Source organism: Melanotaenia boesemani, chromosome 24 (assembly GCF_017639745.1).
Source record: "Melanotaenia boesemani isolate fMelBoe1 chromosome 24, fMelBoe1.pri, whole genome shotgun sequence".
In the NCBI taxonomy this organism is placed as follows: Eukaryota; Metazoa; Chordata; class Actinopteri; order Atheriniformes; family Melanotaeniidae; genus Melanotaenia; species Melanotaenia boesemani.
In genome coordinates, this window is record NC_055705.1 from 17,522,789 (window position 1) to 17,545,305 (window position 22,517).

Sequence of the window (22,517 nt, forward strand, 5' to 3'; positions counted from 1 at the left end):
TGCCACAGCGAAGGGGAGAGTGCTAATGGTGCTGAATAGCAATGGCCAAACCCCTCTTAGAACTAAGCTAGTGAAACACAAGGAAACTTGTGCTGAATGCTGTTGCTAAAGAGCACATTATTCACCATTTTCTGTCTAACAACAAGTTCTATATCACGAGTGTTTCTGAATGAACAAAAAAGAATACAATTCTATTTTTGAGGCTGATGTGTTTCAAAGTCCCTCTTGTTCTGTTTAAAAAGATAATAGTGGATTCCAAGGTGGCAGCTTTGCCTTTTCATTCTGAATGGCCAAAACCCACCGTCATGTTAATGAAAACGTCTGGGAAGCCTGAAATTTTACCATATAAACTAACACATAAATCAAACAATTGTCTGTCATCCCCGTTTAACACGTGGAAAAAAAAAGTTCTTTGCTTTTCTTTCCTTTATCTTAGCAGCTTCTTCCCTGTCCTCAATCCTCCTGTTCTGAATTAACTTGCATTCTCTTCAAGCTCACTCCTTTGCTCTATCACGTTTTTAGAAAGGACGACTCGTGAAGGCCAGAGAGTTAAAGATTCCCTAATTGCACCAAATGGCTTACTGCCCTCAGGAGGGAAATGAAGAAATAATTTCACATTTACAGCAACGCAAAAGAGCTTCGTAGTCATAGATGATGCTCTGTGGAGCATTGACCAGCACTTATTTGGCCAGAGATGAGAGGCTTCATTGGAAATCAACAGGGAAGCCTGTGATGTAGCTTTACATCCACCCACAGGGATCCATACAATGCTTTTTTATTCTTTGTTACAGACATACTAGCAAAATAATCCCCAAAAGTGGCAGATGACTCTCACAAATGCTTCCTACCATTTTTAGAAATGGATTACTTCAAGTAGAAAATAAAAGAACATACCTCAAAACGCAGGAATAGTATCCAACATCATCCAATTCTGCTGGTCGGAACCATATAGCATCCTCCTCTTTGCTCATCCGTGTGCCATCAAAACTGATGGGTTCCTCAAAGTCCCCGTGCCCAGCACTTTTGTACCACATGAGGCTGAGTCCTGTGCTCTGTGCATGGGTGTAGTTGGCCCGGATATATCCATAGAACAAAGCACATTTAATCCTCACAGGTTCCCCCAGAAGAACTTTGTATTTCAGGTAGTCCACCGACCAATCTGTGCAGCCTTCCACTGAAAAAGACAGAAGAAACAGAAAATAACATTATCAGCAAACACTGAGTGGACTTGAACTAATGAAAAGTCTAATAGGCAGCAAAATGTGACATGTTCATATTTAATTATACATCACCAAGTCACAGAAGTATATTTTACCTTTAATTAACTCTCAGTTTTCTATATAAACACAATGATAATTCACAACTGCATTCAACCTGAAATACACAGATACTCCTGCAAGTCTGTGCTTATCAGATTACATGTTGAATGCTTACAGAAACCTGATTACATCTATAATTCAGAGCAGACATGAGGGTTTGAAGTTGCCAAATTTCATTCTTGCAGATTCCTCACACACCAGTGCAAACTGATTTTCTGACTGAGATTTCCACATGCAGTGAGCTGAATGGTTAAAATGTTAACGGCTGAGTTTTAATGTGCCTTTATCTGAGATTTAAAAAGACGACTCAACGGTTGTGAGCTAGCCTTGAGCTTGTGGGTATCGCAATGCTGGATCACAGCTAACAGGGAAGCAACTGCCATGGTTACCAATGCAGCATGGGTCACTAACTCTGCAGTAAGTTTACTTATCAGTGCATGCACATAGAGTAGAAGATTTTAACTGGAGCTCCTTTTTCAAAAGTGGTTCAAACCTAGACATACTTCAACTCAGAATTCAGAAACTCTAAACAGTAGTTGCAGCAGACTAAACCAACAAAAAGGGGGGATTTGATCTTTATATTAAACATTTGTTTAACCAGAGTAAAGGCAGAACATCAATAAGTGTGAAGTCCATCTCTATAGTGATGGCTGTAAGGATGAATGAAAGAAGCAAAAGCAACAACATGTTAAACTTTTCTAAAGTATGTATGTTTGTAATGAGATAAAAGCAGACCAAAAAACAAAAAACAAAAAACATTATGCTCTTCCTCTTCCTGACATCCACTGCTTCACCTCATTGGTTTGTACTTCCTTTAAAAACATCTGGCAAACACAGCTGTCTCAGACACAACAGGCTTCCATATGTGTTTCTACAAATGCTTTATTTACCAAAGATGCAACTCGCCCACCAATCGGCAGGCTGCTGTGAAATGGTTAATGGTGCTGATTTGTGCTATTGCACTGTGCTGTTTTGGGCTGTAAACATCATGCTGGTAATGGCAGCAACACGTGGGTGCTTTACATGCTAGAACAAGAAACAAAAGCAGAATTTAACACAGAGATATTTCCCGGGCAGCTAGAGGGGAGTTTAAAGTAGGGAAAGGTTTTGTTGTTAGTCTGTCAGACTAAAAGAACCAAGTTTATGTACAAAAATTGAGGAAAAAATCTCTAAAGAAGCATGAATGATATTTCTCCATTAAAACTGCTTTGATGTATAAAGCTACAAGAAAAAATACTTATCTTTGGAAAAAAGATATTTTTTTTAATTATAAATAAATAAAAGAAAAAGTTCAACTACCTTGTTAGACATCCTTATCTAAACCTCTCCGCTCCGGGACAAATTCAGTCCTTTAAACCATTTTCTTTTCTTTTTCAAAAGTACTATTCTAAACCTTAAACTACACACAGAGATGGCTGGAAATGAGCAGCTAATCAAGGCCCTATTGATCTTTTTTATTTATTTATTTATTTATTTTTTATTTTTTTGCTCTGCGCTCTTTTGAATTTGCTTTGCTTGATTTCTGTTCAACAGCTAATTGGTATTCATTTCAGCAGCAGCTCACTTCAGCCGTGTTGTCTTAAAACATGATGGGGAACAGAAAGTTTAGTAGTTAAAAAAAAAATGGATACAGGAAATATGCCAAATTTTATCTTTGAAAAAAAAAGTTCTGCATTTGACATCATTATGTCTTCAATACTTGAGTGTACTTTAATACTATAAGCAACACTAGATATGTTCAAAAATTAAAACTATGCGCCTCGGACTAGTTCTACTTTTGTTTATGCACATTCTGGGGCCTGAAACTGCCTTGGAGCACCTGCAGATACTGTAATTCATAACTGTAGTTGACTGACATGTCACTGTTTTACTTTGCAGTACCATGCAAATCATTAATGAATATGAACATGATCATTTCTCTTCTGCTCTACATAGGTTGCAGTCTAGATGGGATTAAAGCTGGAGTTACTATTTTAAAGTTATAGACATGCCCTCTATTCCCAGCTAACAGAAAATTAAACATCATAACTAACATAAGAGCCATGTTTATCCCTCTTATGTTAGTTATCAACGATTGAAACAAAAAATATGTTACTATTGTTACCATTGTTGGATCCTGAACAAGCGGCAACCCCTGACGTTAAAATGTGAAGCCTATGCGGAAGTGCAAAAAAACTGCAGTTCACCACTCATCCACTAGGCTGGCTCCAAAACAGAGCAAATCCCCATAGACTCCCATGTTAAAAAGACCAACTTCACAGTAGAAATAAACATGTTTCAAGCCTGGTACAAAAAAACATTTTAGGATTAATAGGTCAAGTTTACCTTCATGACAACTGTGAGGGGGGTGAATTTTTTTCTAACTCATCTGTTTGGATGTATATAATCTTGGAACTTGGCATAAATGACAGGTATCCAATATCCGCAGCAAGAAGGGAAAGTGTAGCACAAATGTGGTTTTTTTGCCAGCTAACAGTGCGCCTTAGCTTTAGCCCACCTACCTTCATTAGCTGGTTAGCTACCGTTAGCTCTGAGTTAGCTACTGTCAGCACCACGTTAGCTTGGTTAGCTCTAAGCTACAGGCAGCTTGGAGTTTGATGGGTGTCAACCATCAACCCCCACCTGTACAGTCCCCCTCTCGGCTCCACCTCTTTGCCCATTTTTTGATTTTACGGGAATGGCGACACGTGTGACGCTGCCAAGATGGTGACGGTGAGAGGGCCCAAGAGCTTCACTTTTGCTCTTCAGAAACCTACGGGTGATGTCACGGAGGCTTCGTCCATCTTTTACAGTCTATGGTCCCGAAACTTTACTGCACCTTGTTGTACCAAAAGGATTCCTCTTCATCATGTAAGCAAATTCACATGTACGGCTGTCCATGAGTTGGCAATTTTAAAATGGCAATTTTACCACAGTGATGTTACATCACAACTGTAGGGGGTAACAAAGAGGAAACAAATTTCCCAGTCTCTCTAGTGGTGCTTTAAATGCATTTAATGTGCCAATTAGTCTGACATTTCACTTAAACTACAGTCAGCGGTAGAGATGATAGATCTGCAGCATCCTGTTGATCTAACATGAGCAATTAAATCTCCAGTTGTGGTTTTCAATTGAGGAGATGAATGTGTCCCTCTGAACTTTATCTGGCTTTCCTCTGTTAAACGTGTCTTTCTGCAAGCATGGCAAAGAAAAATCCATTCTACATTGTTGTAGAATATTTAGCAGGAAAAAATAAGCAGATCCAAATGTAATGGAAAGCAGTGCGCACTCTGTGAGCTGCCCACCAGCAAATTCCTGTCATTGTGATTAAGTCTTACTGTTTCTATGGTAACAAGGGGTTGACCATTGCTTATCAAGAATTTGCTAATTAGTTTGTGGATGATAATAACTTGAAGGCTTAAGGTAAGACAACCACAGCCAAGCTGGTTTCACTCTAATTGTGCCTCCTAATTGAGACTGAAGTGTTTTACTCTCACGACTAATAAAAACATGAGGTGAGCGGGAAAGGTCGTACAGGTAGGCAGCAGCCTCAACAAAGGAGTAGTAAAACTATGTGTGAAGTCGTTTATGATTAGTAACCACAGTGAACGGACAATATAATAAAGGAACAACTCATTCAAAATGAAAGAAAATGTTTTTTTCTTGTTATTCACTGTGAGATTTATGCTGCATCATAATCTGTTGGTGGTGCTCTGGGATCAATATATGAGAAATCTGCTACCATAGTCCACGCAGTCCCACTAGCTGACTGCTAAAGTGATCTCTGCATCCTCTAACCTAATCTACCAACCCAGACAGAGGGGGAAAAGACGAATTTACTCAAAGGTACTTTCAATTTGGGTGTGCAGTCTGAACTTGGTACCAGAAAACACAAAGTAACTGTTTCACAACCAAACATCTAACAGCTGAGCTCAGTCACTGCCGATTTCATCAGCTGAGTAAATAAAATACTGGATTACTAATTGAATTATGTGCAACTCCAATTCTAAAAAAGACTGGGACATTATCAAATATAGATAAAAACAAAATCTAACAATCCATAAACCCATATGTTAATATAATATATATTATTATTGTTTATATATCTTACATTTATTTTTTAATCTTGTTCACACTACATGGAGGGTTCTTCAAAGTCCTCACAAGTTAGATGCAGGTTGTCACAGGCCAGTGAACCTCTGCCCATCTTCACATCTGAGACTCTACCTCTCTGAAGTGCTCCATGACTATGTTTCTGACTTGCTGCCAGTTTTTGTAATTAGTTGTCAAATGTTCCTCCAATTGTTTTTGATTTCTGCAAATAGCTTTTTTCAGCCTTTTGTTGCCCCTGACATCAAAATGAGCTAATATTTGTCAGGTTAAGTATCTGATATGTTGTATATGTTCTGTTGGGAGTAAAATTGTGGGTTTATGAGATTTGCAAATCATTGCATTCTGTTTTCATTTACATTTTTCAAACATCCATTTTTTTTGGAACTAGGGTTGTGCAACATTTAACACTGGGGCTGTTTAATTAAAAATGTTTTGCAGCAGCATAACAATTAATTCTAGCACAAGGTTTCAAACGTATCCCCAGTTTAGACTGATTAAAAAAATAAAAAGGAAAAAAAAATCAAATTAATTTTATTTAAAAGTGAACTCCAGCCCAACGGTTTCAAAGGCTTTGCTGTATTTATCTCTAATAACACCACGAGCAGCTTGCCAGCACAGGCGTGTGTTATCTTCCACCAATCCTGAAATTGCCCATTTTAGACTTTTTGACAGAGGTTTATTGTTTCTCTCAGTGAGGGTAGGGATTCTGCCTAATCTGTTGGCAGGATACAAACATGGTACAAAGCCTAATTGAACTTGATTAACATTTCCCTGCTCACCAGATTTCCATTCGACCGCATGGCAATTGGTGAGGGAACAAGCCAATCTGCTGAGTGACTAACAGCTCCAGCAGCTCTTCAGAGAGTCAGACCGTCGTCAGCTGTGTTTGTGGATGGCGCAAAACCCATACACCCTGTGACCCAAGAATAAAGAGAAAATTCCTCAGTCAGTGTTTGAGTGTGTCCAAGGTCCCAGCCGTTGCACTTGCAGGCTGGAAAATGGTAACTGATAACTGTCAAGTTTTGCCAAATAATCACAGAGCAAATGTTTGCACGATGCTCTGCATGGAAATCCGGATTTAATAGAGGCACATCATTGGGTTTTTAATCTCTGGTTTTATTCATAATTAACTTTACTGTTAAAGACAAAGCCATTGGTCAAGGCTGTCTTGTCTTTATCTTAGTTACGTTAGTCTCATCTGCTGATCTAAGTATAAAACTGTGTTTACAATATCTAAAGGTTATTTTTCCATTTAAACTATAGTTAGAAACATCATTCATGGCTTAAATGCAACTGTGGACTCGACCAGTCTTCCAATCAGGTGTAGAAAATGGCTGAAAAGATGCAGTGCAGATGTGACTGAGATTAGCGTAAACACGCATTAAAAAAATAAAGCAAGTGCAATCTGGTTTAAAGGGCAGCCCCATAAAGCTAAAGAAATGTTATGTCATTGTGTTCGTTCTATATTTTACTGTCACATGAGAATGAGCATGTGCACCTTCTGAATAGGAGGTGAAAGCTCGTAAATTGGGTTACAGGTCTGCTGAGGGGTAATCGTATGCAGATTGAGTCAGGTCACCACAGAGACTTACTCAAAGTGTCTGTTCTCTCATAAGCACTCAACAAGATGGTTCACCACAGTTTTTCTCCATAAAAACCTCAGAGTAATTCAGTCAGAACAGCATGCATACATTAAGCCTGGGCTGATTGAATGAACACACAAGAGTGTGTGCTCATATTGCTACACATACAATCTATAAGGTGAGGCGACATCAACCTTTACTTGCCCTCAGGAAGCGTAGCATCTTAAGCTGGACAGGCTCCAGGATCCCTAAAGGAACTTATCAACTTCACAGCCACTTTTGCCGAAGGGAAGGAGGCTTGGGGGAGAAAGATGTCTTGAAATCTTGACCTGCCATTTTCCACCTTGTGAAAACGCTGTCGCAGCAGAGTGGGTCTCAATTAAGAGGGAAATAGCTCTGATGTGTGGGAAAGGTAACCTCTTGGCTGCCAGCGTGCAAGGGGGAGATTACCTGCATGACTGAAGTAGCTCCAGCAGGTTGAAAAAAAGAGAATGAGTCATCAGCCAATACAGCAATCAGCTATGGAAATCTGCATCAGACTACATGTTCACACACACGGTATAAGGACGGAAGCACAAACGGTAACAGGCTGACAGTGAAAGATGCTAACAAGGATAAGCAAGATCTGAGTAAAAATGTAAAATTATAGGCAGGTAATAAAATGTTGTATACTGCTGGTTAGGAAGTGACCACAGTTTTGGGCCATATGGTGACATACAAGAGAATCTATAATTTAACCACCTGGGTGTGAATGATGCTTCATAAATATACTGTATATACACAGAGGAGAAAATGAAAGGAGCTGTTTTACATTTTGTATACTAAAATTGGAGCATATATCGTACGTATGGTTTTAGAAGAATAGGTAGCTGTTTCAATAACAGTACTGATGCTTTTCTCTCTGCCAGAAGTGCTGTAGTTTCCTTAAGATGCCATGTATTGAAAATTCTGTTTCCACACCTTCATGCAGACTATTGATGTACATGAAAAGCAGGGAATTGGACTAATCTGCAGGCTGCGGTCGATCACAGTTCCTGGTCAACATGACTTTCTCTGCTGGTCCTGGTGTGCAGAGGCAGCCCTGCACAGCAGGAATGAGGAAGGGCTGCCAGACGCCATGCAGACTTAACATCATATTCTCTTTTTATCTGCCCGTTGTCTGTTTCAGGATCTCCGTGTTATATAAAAAAGTCAGTAAACTGAGTTTGAGAACATATTTTTAGTATGTGGTAACTGTACCAAATCCACCCAGAGATCAAGATTCAGGTTCTGCTAAATGCGAGCTGTATAAATAAACAGTTCCCTCAGTAATGGGAAACAAAAGTGTGGTTAGCAGGTTTTTGTCCCCTATGTAAATAAATTCAAGACCAGTGATGGGAGTAAGGGCATTAAAATAAAGGGCATTACTAAAGGTGTTACTTTTCCAGTAACGGGTAGTCTTACTAATTATTCTTTCTATTGTTAGAACGCTGTTACTGAGGATAAAACACTACTGACAGCACGTTACTGTTAAGATTCATTTAATTTTTGATTGAACAGAAGTTTCACATTTGTTTGGACTATATTGTGCTACTGCTGTAACGCAGAGGAGGCGGAGTAATACGACTGTAACTGAAGAATATACTCAGTGTTTAAATAGAAGAGTTTCCTTGTTGTGTTGTGACCAAGTGCAAACTAAGAATAAAGCAGCATCATATGTTCGAGCCAGATGTTGTCTGATTTTCACAACCTGAATTTAGTTAATAGTTAACCCTGAAGATGCAGATGGCATTACACTACAATCCTGCACACTGTCTTCATCTGACCGGGGGGCTTAGGGGGAGAAACATCCACATAGCCCAGCTGATGATGATTGACTGGAAAGAGAAAAAAATGTCATGACAGACTTTGGTAAGTTAGTATGCCAGAGACACACCGAGGAAGAGTTTCAATCTTGAACAACAGACATCACTTTTTCCTCAGAGATAAAAGACAATAACGTTATGAGAAATGTTCCTTATGACCAGAAACAAAGAGTTTCTTCATGGTGGCTGGAAGCAGCAAGAATCACGTGAAGCAGCTCTCCTGATGAGGAGACGGAGACATGACATCCAGCAGCCTGAGATTAGTGAGCGGTCAGATCCAATATTCGGTTTTACTATGAATAAATGAACATGCTGATGAATCAGAAGATCCATTAAATGGAACATATTTTAAATTTCCTTTAAAAGATAACAGGATATTTACTTTTCTGCGTGATTAATTACTCATAACACTGTAAATCTGTTATTAATCAACTTTTTGCAAGAAGTAACTATAACTAATTTAAGGGGGCATTCACACTGGTGCTGTTTAGTCTTCTTTAAAATAACCCAGATCCGCTTCCAGGAATTGTATGGTATGTTTGGAGTGTGAACACTCCTTCGCACACTAATGAAGCCCAAAGACGCAAACTTGTCAGGATCCATGGGAACTGGGTCTGTTTGGATTTCTGGATTTAGTTAGTTATGTTGTTTTTGTATGCTTGTGTTTTGTGTTTTGATTCTGGTTTTTCTTATTTTATTCTGTAGATTCTATTCCTTTCTTGCTTCACTTTAACTTTCTTTACTCCCTTATCTTGTAATCAGTTCCCTCAGTGTATATAAAGTCTACTTCTGGTCCCTGTTGTTGCCTGGTCCATGTTGTTGCTTTTACATTGTCTCTCTTTTTCCAACTAGCTGTTCCCTTGCAGTCTTTCCAGGCCCATTTAATTTGGTTATTTTTAGCTTGTCCATGTACTGGTTGATCCTGCTGTGGAAGTGCCCTTAGTTCCTTTACATATATTTTCTTACATCCGCTCGCCTCATTCCTTTATTCCTGCATTTGGATCCTGCTTCCTCACCGCCATTCTGACTGCACTCTGCTCGAAAAACTTGAAAACCAGTTCACCTACAAGTGTTGGAGTGTTAAAGCAAACAAAATCAAAGGGAGAAAGTGATGTAGGACGCATCATAGTGCAACATGCTGGTTATCGCGCTGCCTCTACTTCTGCTCATGCTCAACAGATTCTTGTGAAAACAGTTTTAGGTTTGAATACCAACATAAAAACAGAAACCCCAAGTCTAGATAAATTTTGTTTTGTCCCATTATCTACTTGCAGTGGACGAGATGGGTTTTGTGCTAGTCAATCAATTAGCCAGGTTTTAAACAAATAAAATAAATAGTAGGAATTTAGAGTCTGATCCAGATTTAACAAACAAAAGAGTGAAAATTTAGACATTTTAAATACTTGAATTTCTCTCCAACAAAAGAAAAAAAAACCTTATGATACAGACAATTTATCCAACTACTGCATCTCCATGGACATTAACTAAAGTGTCCTAAATAGTCTGGAATCAGCCTCTTCGTGTACTATGAGGTAAAGAACAGCATTGGAAACAACCTACACTTTTAATGTTAGAATTTCCCTAACCCCTATAAATCAGATAAGTTCCTGGATTAATCTGAGACAGTTTTCTGATCATTAATCTGATAGAAAGCAACAAGGCTCTTGCTGCAAGAAGTTAATGTGCAACAAGTGGCTCAACCCACGCATGGTCCTGATCTCAACATGACTGAAGTAGTCTGGGATTACTGGAGGAGAGAAGCAAGCTAAGCCTGAACTATAAACTGTGGCAAGCTGGTCAGACATCCAGGATAAAAAAGCCCTTCAACATGACAGCCATGGATCTGAAAGATAAACTATTTTTCTTTTAATAGTGCACTTGAGGGAGAAACAATCTTCTCATTTTGCTAATCTTTTCCACCCAAAAAGTATCCGTTTAAATTCTAATGAAAGAAACTCATAACTGGCATAGCTCTGGCTTTATGCGAGAAGTTGGAAAAATGTTAAGATTAATGCAGATATATATATATATATATATATATATATATATATATATATATATATATATATATATATATATATATATATATATATATTCTGGGTAACTCCAGCTGCAGAGCCTATTAACTGATTGCAGTGACATTTACCTCCCACCCTCCTCCCTGTTCCTCACGAGCAGATAAAACTCTCTCCGTCTCGCCTGCACTTTACTCACATGACACTTCATCTTCATTCCTTGTTTGTCTCTCTTTCAAACTCCCTCTCTTCCTTGACAGCCACCGGGCTGTTATTTATATGCAAATGCTTATGTGATTGAGAAAAAGAAGGGGGGGGGGGGGGGAAACAACAACAAAAACTGTTTTCTTCCTATCGTAAAATAAACATTGCCCACAATCTTCCAGGCGTTCCACCACCCCATCGTCTGTATCAGATTCTGCTCCTCTGATTGGACACGGCTTCCAGAGAGAGCAGCGCCCGCTGGCTCCAGTCACGGGTTAAATGCTGATGGGGACAGGAAGCATGAGAAGAAGCTGAAGGGGGAAGGGGGTGACTTTGCCAGTAGGACTATTGTAATGAAGAAAATAAGGTAGATGCTGCAAAATAAACACACTTACTGCATATAGAAAGGTACGAGAGACATGTTTGTCATAAAGTATGAAAGTAAAGAGGGGACACTTTCGTTTCCACATGCCTAAAGGACATATTTTAACATCAGTATGTGTTAACAGTAAAAAGAAGCTAGACTAGAGTCATCACACCATTTAGATATACAGGATGTCAAACAAGAAGCGAATGAAAACATCTGGTTCTGCAGTTTTCAGATAAACCGAGAAGAAATATGCTTCAAAAATAAAACCAGTTTCCTCTGAACATGATCTTTGTGAGTTTGTGTGTAATTATTCTTTTCATTTTTAAACAAAATCGGGGATACTTGATTCTTTCATTTATTGATAGAAGAGAATTTCAGATTTAAAGTTCTGATAGGATAGATCAGTTATTCATTGGGCAACTTCTGAGGTTTGCCAAGTTTTGTTTATGTGCTCATGGGATCAGTGTAATTCAACATTTTTCCTGCAAAATTTGGGTCAATAAACAAAGCATTTGTTAATTGCTTCAGGTATGGACACACCCAACTCTGCAACACTGCTTAGCTGCGTAGTTGCAACGTTTGGTTGGGATAGCATCTGGTGAAAGCTGGAATTTTTAGGATATGGGTTCAATTAAAAACTGGATCAGTTTTTAATTGAACAAACAGAAAAAAAAATCTGAGGGTAAAACAAAAAGAGCTGGAACAAAGCAAACTTTTCTATGCATTTTTGCTTTTCATCTACATGCAATCACATGCAAGCTCTTAGGAAAACACCTTCATGGGTAAATATTTTTGGGTTATCTGGCTCTGCTTCTTATACAGTATGTGGACAAGATAACTGGTGTTTTTGCTCACATTGCACCGCCATCTGTGTGGCTTGCATCACAATATGCATAGTTAGCTCTTTTGTTTAAATAGCAATGGCAGATGTAGCTAAGATTAGGCTGATGTGGATCTTGTTAAGAGGACTTTTTACATGTTTGCATAGAAATACACAGTTAAATGCCAAATGTACTGAAGAAAAGAGCCTGCTGTAGGAATAGTTGGCTCTCTGTATTTTGAAATACAATAAAATGAAATTAAACAAACTATTTATCTCTAAAGGAAAATGGAAATACAGTAGGTTTTAAATGACTGTAGAAAATAGAATAGATTTTCTTTTTTTAATCAGAAAAATACAACAAAACAGGCTGAAGGCTGCTGACAGGAATGGCCTCCTGCACCTTGCTGTCTTGCAGTGAACTTGAAGAAACCTCTGACTGAACACCCAGTTTCCTCATTGTGTTGTGTAGAGGATGTGAAGAATTGTCCATTATGTTCAGCAGCTTGACTACTGGATCCATTTGATCTGAATCAGGTGTGAATCAGGGACACGTGGAAAACATGAAGGACTGCGGCCCTCAAGGTCCAGGGTTCCCATTACTAATGTAAACAGTGCTTTGCTTCCTCCTGTTCCTCCTGAAGTCAACAATTATCTCTTTTGCTTTGTGTTCCATGGCTTCACACCATGTCACAAACTGACCAGTTCCCTGTACTCGGCTTTTACTCTGTATTTCTGCAGATGACAGGACTCAGAGTTGTATTGGAAGTCTGAAGTGTGCACCGTGAAGAGAAATGTTGAGAGTACAGTCACCATCTCAGACACACAAACTGTAGTCTGTAAGACATAAATCCAGGTGGTTGTGGAGGTACACCTACAATTTATGGAGCTCCCCACATAACAGTGCAGACTGAATCGTATTAAAAGAATTTGAGAAATTAAAAAACAAAATCCTCAAAGTGCTGCCTGATTTGTTCAGATGAGAGTGGGCTTGCTGAGGCAGGTGGATGATGGCGTCCTCAACCCAAGGCCAAACTGTAATGTGTCCTGAAATGTGTATACTTGCTTATTAAGGTGAGCCAATATCAGTCTCTCAAGGACTTCTGTCCAAGTGGTTCTCTTGTTGTCTTTATCTTGCTAATGCATCTCTAAAACAAAAATGAGTGAAGATTACTGCTGCACAGACATGATGAGTCAGTCAAACAGGGTGGCTGATTTTTTTTCTTTGTTTAGCCACACTGGAAATAATTTTCTTTACTTTGGTCAAACTTTACCAGAATTTCATAGGATGAATATGTGGAAACAGAATTACAAAAAAATGGGGCTTTTAAATGTTGCACTGGTTTAAATTTATTCAGCACATCAAAAGTAAGCTCCATTTCCATATGAATACAAAAGGTTGGACATAATTCTTCAAAGCAAACTTGTTTGTATAGTTAATGACACCCATGTTCCTTTTTATGTTCAATCACAGACATAAATTTCTATATCACCGTCTGATGCTAACCTTCATTCTAATAAGGCATCTTTTACTCTAACAGAGAGATGATTAAGTCTCTGTAAGGCATTTTATTCTCCTGAGGCATTCAAATGATATAAATTGACTTGTATCCATATGTTTACTCACAGCTTGTGCCTTTTTAAAGGGAGCACTTCACAAGAAGCAGATGTAAAAGTGATCCTATTATGTCTGGGGTTTCTCCTTCAGAGAGAGCACTATATCATCAGAAAATCATCCCTCTGTTCCCTGCAGCACCAGTAATCCTCTCATCTAACAAACAGCCTTGGGAGGCACTGAGACACACAATATAAACAATACTGACTTCTGGAAAAAAAAAAGAAAAAAAAAAAACAAAACAAAAAAAAAAAACACCTGAATGCTGCATTGCAGACATGACTGCGCACATAGGACCACAGTGTGAGTAAGATATTGTTTCCCCATCCTGAATGTTCTCACCCACCCATACAGGTACAAAACGCATGAGAAAACACACGTACAAGCTCAAAGAATGGACAGCACTTCCACCGGCAGCAGTATCTGCCTGTTTTTCTCTGCTGTATCATGGAAGTGTGGGTGCGCTTAAACCGGTGACTCAGACCTCGCCGGTCCACTACAGACACCAACACGCCATTTGGGTGTTGTGCTCCGATGCCCCCGCAAAATGAACGTTGGTGAAAATAGAGCGCGGCCAGCTGGCCGAAACGCCTCGTCACATCAGCCTCTGCGCCAGCTGTCTGTGAAATGATAAGATGGCAAGAATATGCAACAAAGCAGCAACGGCAATTGTCCTGATGGACGCCGGTGTCAGACTGCATATGTCAACTCTGACCTTATTTATTTTGTCTCTCAGTTTTTCCCACACTCAACTACCAGAGCGTCACCTTTGTGCTCTCTTTTTCCCTTCCCTCAATCTATAAGCTTATTCAATTCTTCATGTGGGAAGGTGAGGGGAGGTTGTGCCAGCAGTTCAAAGAGAGAAGATTATGATTAAGAAATGATTCAGGCATCACATCAGCAAGGACAGAAAGGTCCCCAAAAGCTGCACATGGAAGGGCATCCATGCTGCAAATCACTCCAGGCCTTTACCAATAATTGAGCAGTCATGGATTGCAACTCAGTTTCTGGATAGATATGCTTTCAAGGTTGAATGTAATACAAAAATATAGAAGAAGAGGGCACGCCAAACATAATGCAAATTTGTAGACTTGTATAGTAAAGCGCCAAAATCATGACTGCATGCTTACACATACACAGCCCCATCCAGACGCAGGCAGATGGGAAAACTTAGTGGCCTGGAACAAGAGTACAGCCAGAGCTTCCCATTAGAGGACATTACTGTCAAACACTGGAACGAAAACTACCTGCTGTACACTGATTACCGACCCACCTCCCGCTACAATTCAATTACAAACTGGATAATATGATGCACCGCACTCATTCTCTGTGACAATATTAAGCCACTGACATGGAGAAGTGGTGACAGCTGGTGGGGATGTTTCCTGACAATGCAGACACAGTTTTTCTTCCCCACATTTCTGCACAAGAGGTGGTATTTTTGGCTTTGTTTTGCAGTCATGTCTGGTGCATGAAATATAAATCTACAGGTAACAAACAGGACATGAAAATCTAAATTTTTGCTGACTTTTGGGATAAAAATTCATCTAATATAAGACCAGTTTTATTATACGGTTGGGCACATTACCTCATCGTGTTAATAGATTAATTCATTATTATCACATATTAACACAGCTTTGAAAGACATACTAATAAATCCTAAAACGGCTGTTTTACTGGTGTTAAGTAGCTTATTTTTAGTTACAGAACTTTTGTTGATATAGCAGTACTTTTACTATAAGTCTGGAATACACTACTTCTAAATCATTGAATTTTGAGCATATCAACGTAATTAATCACAATCAGAATCTTTTGAAGAACGTTTCCTCATGTTTCTTCTCCATCTCAAGGCCAACGAGTGGAATGAATGGGAAAAGTGAATGCTGAAAGCTAATTGTTGGGGAAACTGAGGTTGGCAGTGCATTTGCTGAGTCATTCTTTGTCTGGAGACAAAACAGGAAGTGATTGAGTTGCAGTCAAAATTCAGCACCTTTTTCCTTCCAGAGGAAATTCTCCTCCAATTATAGTGCAGACTGCAAATCACACACACTGACTTATTCATACTGTAACTCTAGAATGACAAGTGGGTCATTTATTGTACCAGTCAAGCTGCAAGCCTTCACATAATGAATTATTAAAAGCTGGTGTGCAAGAAAACTCACAATGACAACAAAACACAAGAGAATACATGTTTAATTTCCCAGTTTTCCTTAAAATAAATACAAAAAATGTTATTTCTAATTAAATGTATTTAAATTTACGTCACAAATTATTTAAAAAATAATGAAAAAAGATGAACACAAGCCTACTGATCATTTTAAGTATTTTCTGGGTTATATAACCATTTAATCCACACACACTTGCACACACAAACAGATTTAAGCTCTACTCATTACACACACACACAAAAAAACAACAAAAAACTTTCTAGACATACAAACTCCAATTCCCCCATCCCTTAGCCAGGCGACTGATAACGAGCACTTAATTTTCCTGATTCAAAATAAGCCATCATGTTCTGCTCCAATTGGAAGCTCAGTATAAGATTTCCATTAACGCTGGCTGCAGCCCGTCCTCTCGCTGCTCTTACGCACCCACAGTTCAGGCTTGGCCAGCGAGGGAGAGCAGCCTGGTTTGCAGTTGTGGGTGCAAAGACGCATAACCATTTAAAAATGTATTCATTCACTGTGTTAGCAAATGAGAACCTTAATACAAATTGAATTTACAATAAATCCACCTGGAGCTGCCACCGATGAAGAAGTAGTAAAAGAAGAAGAAGAAAAAAAAAGAAATCACAAAAGGTGGGGGTGGTGGGCAGGAAAATGAAAATGGAGACCCTGGCACTGTGAGAATATATTTGCATATACATAATTAATTAAACTGGGGTTCACTGCTTTAGATGGATGACCATCGGAGGGGAAACCGGAGAGCTGCAGCGGAACAGCCCTAAAAAGGTTAAATCAAAGGCTGATTCTTATTCCAGGGACGGAAATCTTCACTATAATTCAACTGACTGCACCCTGTCTTCTGCAGTCTGTTCTCACTCGCTTGACAAAACCAAAGCTAAACTCACAAATAATACGCAACCTGTTCAGGAACAGCATGAACATCATAGTCAGGATCTGTTCAAAAATAATTAGTCAAACAGAGACATACAAGTTCTCTGTGGGAGTCTCAAGCAAAAAGAAGTAGAAGTACTATAATCAGCCTCCCCCATCAAATTATGATGGGTGAGTATGATGATGCCTTCGAGTCGTTGCTATGGCACCCCCTTGAGTAAAACAAACTGTTTCTCCTTTTATTCCTTCAGCCATCAAACTATTAAACCTTGACAGTAGTCGTTGCATAAAGACATACTGTAACCTGGACTTTTATCCATTTTTCCTTCATTCGTTGTTATTTACTTAATTCTGGTCCTATAATTTCTTTTATCTGTTTAGACTGCTGACACAGACATAGTCTAATGACTGATTGTTGACATATAATGTGGATGTGCTACGTGCAAATAGCCCTCTGGGATCAATAAAGTTGTCTTGTATCTTGAATAGCCCACGAGTGGAACACATTGAATGTTGGGTCAAGGAAACAATGACCAATTCAACATAAAATTATCCACAGGGGAGGTGGACGAGCACATTAAATTAATGCAATTATTCCTGGACTGTTCCTGCTCTTTCATTCAGTAAATGCTCCCACTTTATCTGCTCTGTGCTAGTCGTGACAACAGAGGCCTTCGAATCTGTCACGAGCAACTAAAAGAGTCCAAATGAAACGAAAATATTTTTATTGTTTCTTTTTCTTATAAAATATATATATATATATATGTAGGTTTTTAAGCATACTTGTTGACTCTGTACAGCTGCAGGATGAGGCTGTAGTTTGTAGGAATTGAATGTGACTTTGAGCCCATCCACACATACAATCTTTTTGCTATAATGAAAAGCTAAAAAGCAAATAATTATAAAAACATTCAAGTTCTCAAAGTTTTTTAACTAACTCCCTGTTTCACTACCAAACAGAATTTAAATCCCAGATATTCATATGATGGATGAAAATGGAAAAACATGACCGTGAAATTAGAAAATAATTAAAGAGTTCTGGAGTAATAATTCAGTTATAAAGTACTTTCTAATATTGTGGAATATCTAATCCTTTTTTCATAAAAATTACGAGTTCCCTTTTTGGTTAAAAAAAAAAAAAACACCCCCATTTTCCAACCTCCAAAGAGTTTATTTCTCCAAACATTATGCATTCATTGGGCTCCAAAGTTACAATACTCAATTGTTAATATGGTTTATGGCATCATCAAAAAATCTCAGCAAAAAGGTCACTTTAAAGTCTTTTCACAGCTTTTAAATGAAAATCTAAACTCGCCACAGTCCTTCACATTTCCTACATTTCTATGTGCCTTGAAAAGGTAAAAGCAACCAATAGTGACAAGGCTGTTTGGCAGCTAACACTGGACACCAGATGGCCGCATCCACTTCCTCCGACCTTGTTAAAAAATGAGGCATTATGGACGTCAACAAAAGACACACTGGAGGGAGGGTTTGGACTCTCATACTGCGCCTCATAATGTTTTCTTTGTGTGGATTCAAAGTTCAGCTGTGAGCACCAGAGTGGCTTTTTTTTTCCCCAAACCTCAACGGCCATCTCCGGGCTACTTCAACAGATAACGCTGAAAAGGGCAAGAGGGTCAGAGTAAAACAAGTCCAGCTACAATATATCTGTGCAGTAGCTGCACTGGATAAAAAGCAGTGGCTCTGATATTGATCAAATGCTAAGACTGGTGCTCTAGTATATCAATCAAAGGAAACCCCAAACCAGCTCTGCTGTTAAGCCACCAGGAGTAAGGAATGGCTACCTGGACTGTAACAGCAACACATTGCTGGCAGTTTTGATCTCATGGTCAACTAGAGGAATACTTTTCCTTTTTTTTAATTTCCTTTTATCTGCATCTGACTCATTTGTCCTCTCTTGGTTTTTCTCTGCAGCCATAATTGCCTTGGACTGGACAATTTCTTCATCACTCTCTTGCTTCTATCGCGACCTTCAAATGGTTTTACGAACGCAAATCTGAAACTTTTCAATGCTATTAAGTTTAACATCTTAGTTTTCAAACCAAACATGTGTCACACCTTTATCATCCTCTTTTTTTTTCCATCGGCTCTTTCTTTCCAATCAGAGTTTAAGTCGGTGAAAATGAAATGTGCTAGACAAGTTGTCATTTCCATTTCCTCGCTGCAGAAGAAATTAGAATATGAAATGCAGCATTGGGGGTTTGATGGGGACACCAACTTCCTTTTTCTTCCTGCTATGTCAGATAGTTTGAAATTAAGACTGAAGTTCAGCCAAATGATAATTTTGCTCAGCTTCAGCTTCTGAGTCCTTGAAGTTTCGCAGCTTCCCCTGACCTCCTTGAAGGGCAGCAAACAAAGCAAAAACTTTATTTATAGAGCTGCGAGACATATGGTACAAGGAAATTAAATATCAAAGTTTATTTGAGACCTCTGCCTCCTCTCATTCCTCTTCTCCCGTGTCTCTTGTCTTTGCCATCTTGCTCGGATGCACATTATCTAATAAGGCAGGAATGCTATAAAAATAACCTTAAAAACCCCTCAGCCTGCCAAATTCTGACACCACCTCTACTGAAATGCCATCATAAATTCTGAAGTCTGTGATTCTTTTACAGACATGTATGGGAAGAGGGGAGCTAAATAGATGAGAGATGGTTGCCAGTAATGTCTAAAAGAGAGGGGGGAGAAAGGCAGACGCAAACAGACCCAAAGACAGGCTGAGAGCCCATCTCCTAACTGTGCGCATATTAATGTAGCACTGCGGAAATCCAGCCAGCCAGGCAGCAGCCAAGGTCAACAGAGATTACCAGGACCATGACTAAACACGCTGGCCAATGATTACAGAGGGCATTCCCCTTTTCTTCCTGTCATCCATGCTATCAGTCACCTTGTCTCACGCCCTGCGTCCATTAGAGTCCTGGCTCAATCGCACTGCTGATCACTAATGAAACAACTTTCTCACCGATCAGCTAGAGAGGGAACCGGGCTGAATACGTGAATTTTGAGCAGGGTTCGCATAATTCTAAGGGTTGTGATGATGTAACAAGACAGAGTTTCTTACTGCTCTCTCCCCTGTATTACAGCTCCCAGCAGAGTGGGTGGGAATGACACAATGGAAGTAGAAATGAAGGGGTAGAGAGGGAGGAGGTGAGGGCTGCTGTCGACTGATTGCTTCAGCCACCAATCGCAGAAGAGCCTCGGGTCACCCCCGAGCCCCTCTCATCACCTCCATTAAACACACTGCATCGTTAATGGGCTATTTTAGGCCAACGCGTTACATTAGCTCTCATTATGTCAGCTCATCTGAGTAAGCAGGTTAGGATAACACACACACACACACACGTGTGCACGTATACATACACATATATATACATATATATATAAAACCAAGCATTGTGACGAAAAACTGCTTGCAACAGAAGACTGTCATATGTTTACTGGGGAATGGAAAGCACACACATAGCTGTAGATTAGTTTATAAACCCGATCTCCTCACACACGGATGATTGGAGCGGCACTATAAAAAAGCTAAATGTGCACCCACACACTTGTATACATAAAAGGTAGTTTTTTTTTCCTCAACAACCAAAGTTTCCTGCTGAATCTGAATATATGGCTCATATAGCTGCACAATTGATGCTACACTTGATGATGCTCTAATGAAGGCATTAAACATGCAAATTAGAAACCATCACAAACCTTTCCCCTCCCACCTAATCTACAATCCAATATTTAAAATAACAAACGGGGATATTAGATCTCGAGATGATAGTCTTAATCAGAATAGCTAAATTTTTAGGGCTCATTCGTCTTAAAAATAATGAAGACAGCAACAGTAAACCATGCCTTCTGGGATCATAACTGGCGAACACTGGAAATTTTAACAGTTTTAAAAGAAGATATTTAGTTGAAATAACTTCATTTTAATCTAATTTAGTTTATCAGAATTAAATAATTTGGAATTAAAGTATTCTCCTTCACTTTTACATAGAAATAGTAATTCCAAATTGGTAAACACGTTTAATTGCCTTTATTCAATTCTGCTTTAGATCAGGGGCTTGGGAAGGATTCTGATTGGACAGGAGGTGGGCTTGACCGGAAAAAAACCAAACTCCAGTTCCTGCTTCTTTTCGTTTTACCTACAACATGGAAGAGCACATAATAGGAAGCATGAAGCAGCAGCTTGACACTAGCACTTCTTCAGTTTCATCAGCTGAGGAGAAGAAGGGAGACAGAGGACCGTAGCGTCATCGCAACAGGACAAGGGAACGAGCATGTGCACAACAACCGGAATTTATGAGGAATTATTCAGTTCGGATTTCAGGTCAGAATAAACCAGCCACTTCAGATTTAAGATTAATTCTGAATTGTCATTTTTATTCTGAATCAGGTGTTTACAAGGTCATTTTAAATCATTTTTAAGGGGAATTAAAACTCATGAAAATGCAGCCATTGTGTGAGGAAACTAGATTTCAGCTAAACAGGCACCATATTGACCTCATATTAGCAATAATCCACTTCTCACCACAGTTTCAGTTTACAGGCAGCATGTTATGGACATAGAAGCATAATTTACCTCGTATATTGTTGACTAATAATTTTGGGTGGGTCATGTGACTGCTCTAAAGTTCAGAAGTCTGTGGTGTGACAATAATTTTATTAAAAACAAACCCACATGTAATTGCCGCAAAGCAAGAACAATTTCAATTTAATCCATTCCTTTAAGTTAAGGTGAACTAAGAATTATGAGTGTTGAAAATAAAACCATGATATTGTGAAGTAATTAAGCTAGTTACAGCATGCTCAGTTTGATCATGTTTTAAAAGCGCATAATTCCAGTTAATTAGTCACTCAAGCCAACAAAAATGTTGTTTTTTAGTAATACGTTGCATTTCTTTTTTTTTGATTATTAATGCCAACCTGTTAAATTTACAGTGTAAATGTTTTTTAGTTTCACACAGGATAGAGTGGATTTATCCAGGATCCAGGCCTCTGAAGTCCTGCACATTTGTGGTTTTTCACTCTTTAAATAAGTCTGATTTGCAGCTATTGATAAACATTTCCAGATTAAGATCAAACCTGAATGATCAAAATTTATTAAAATACTCAACAATCAGTTGCCCTTTTGTTTCTTGCTGTGGACTTTTCGGCAGAGAGTAATGTGTTATTGGCTGCAAGGAAAAGGTCCTCTGTGACGAGGGATGCATTTAATCAGTTTGTCAAAGTTTAAGCCCCAGTGCGTGTGCAGGGTTGACCTTTGGTGTGGCTACATCCACGCAGCAGGGATTCATTTGTTACTGCGATACACTGGTGGGTGTTTAAATAGAAATCATTGCTTCAGTGGCATCGCTATGCTGTAATCCAGCCAATCCGGTCATGTGTCTCATTCTCAGGTCAAAATGCCACAGTCTGTTTGGTTGGATGTTGTTTTTATTTTAGTCAGCAAGGTGACATTTTTATTGAATTTAAATTTAAAAGTCCGATTTTTCTCAAATAACTTTTACACGAGGGTGCGATAGCTGTAATGAGGTCCTGAAGTACATTTCAATTTAATTTCTCAGCCTATGAACCTCGTAAA

General features: G+C 39.0%; 1 protein-coding gene across 7 annotated transcripts in view; it reads right to left on the minus strand.

Moving 5' to 3' along the window:
- Positions 1-22,517, minus strand: part of LOC121635881 (interleukin-1 receptor accessory protein-like 1) — a 393,288-nt gene that overhangs the window by 202,862 nt on the left and 167,909 nt on the right. For all 7 annotated transcript variants that reach the window (XM_041979267.1, XM_041979264.1, XM_041979263.1 and 4 more), the window contains exon 3: positions 895-1,174. In XM_041979267.1, coding sequence (XP_041835201.1) covers positions 895-1,174 — 280 coding nt within the window. The remainder of the gene's footprint in view (positions 1-894; positions 1,175-22,517) is intronic.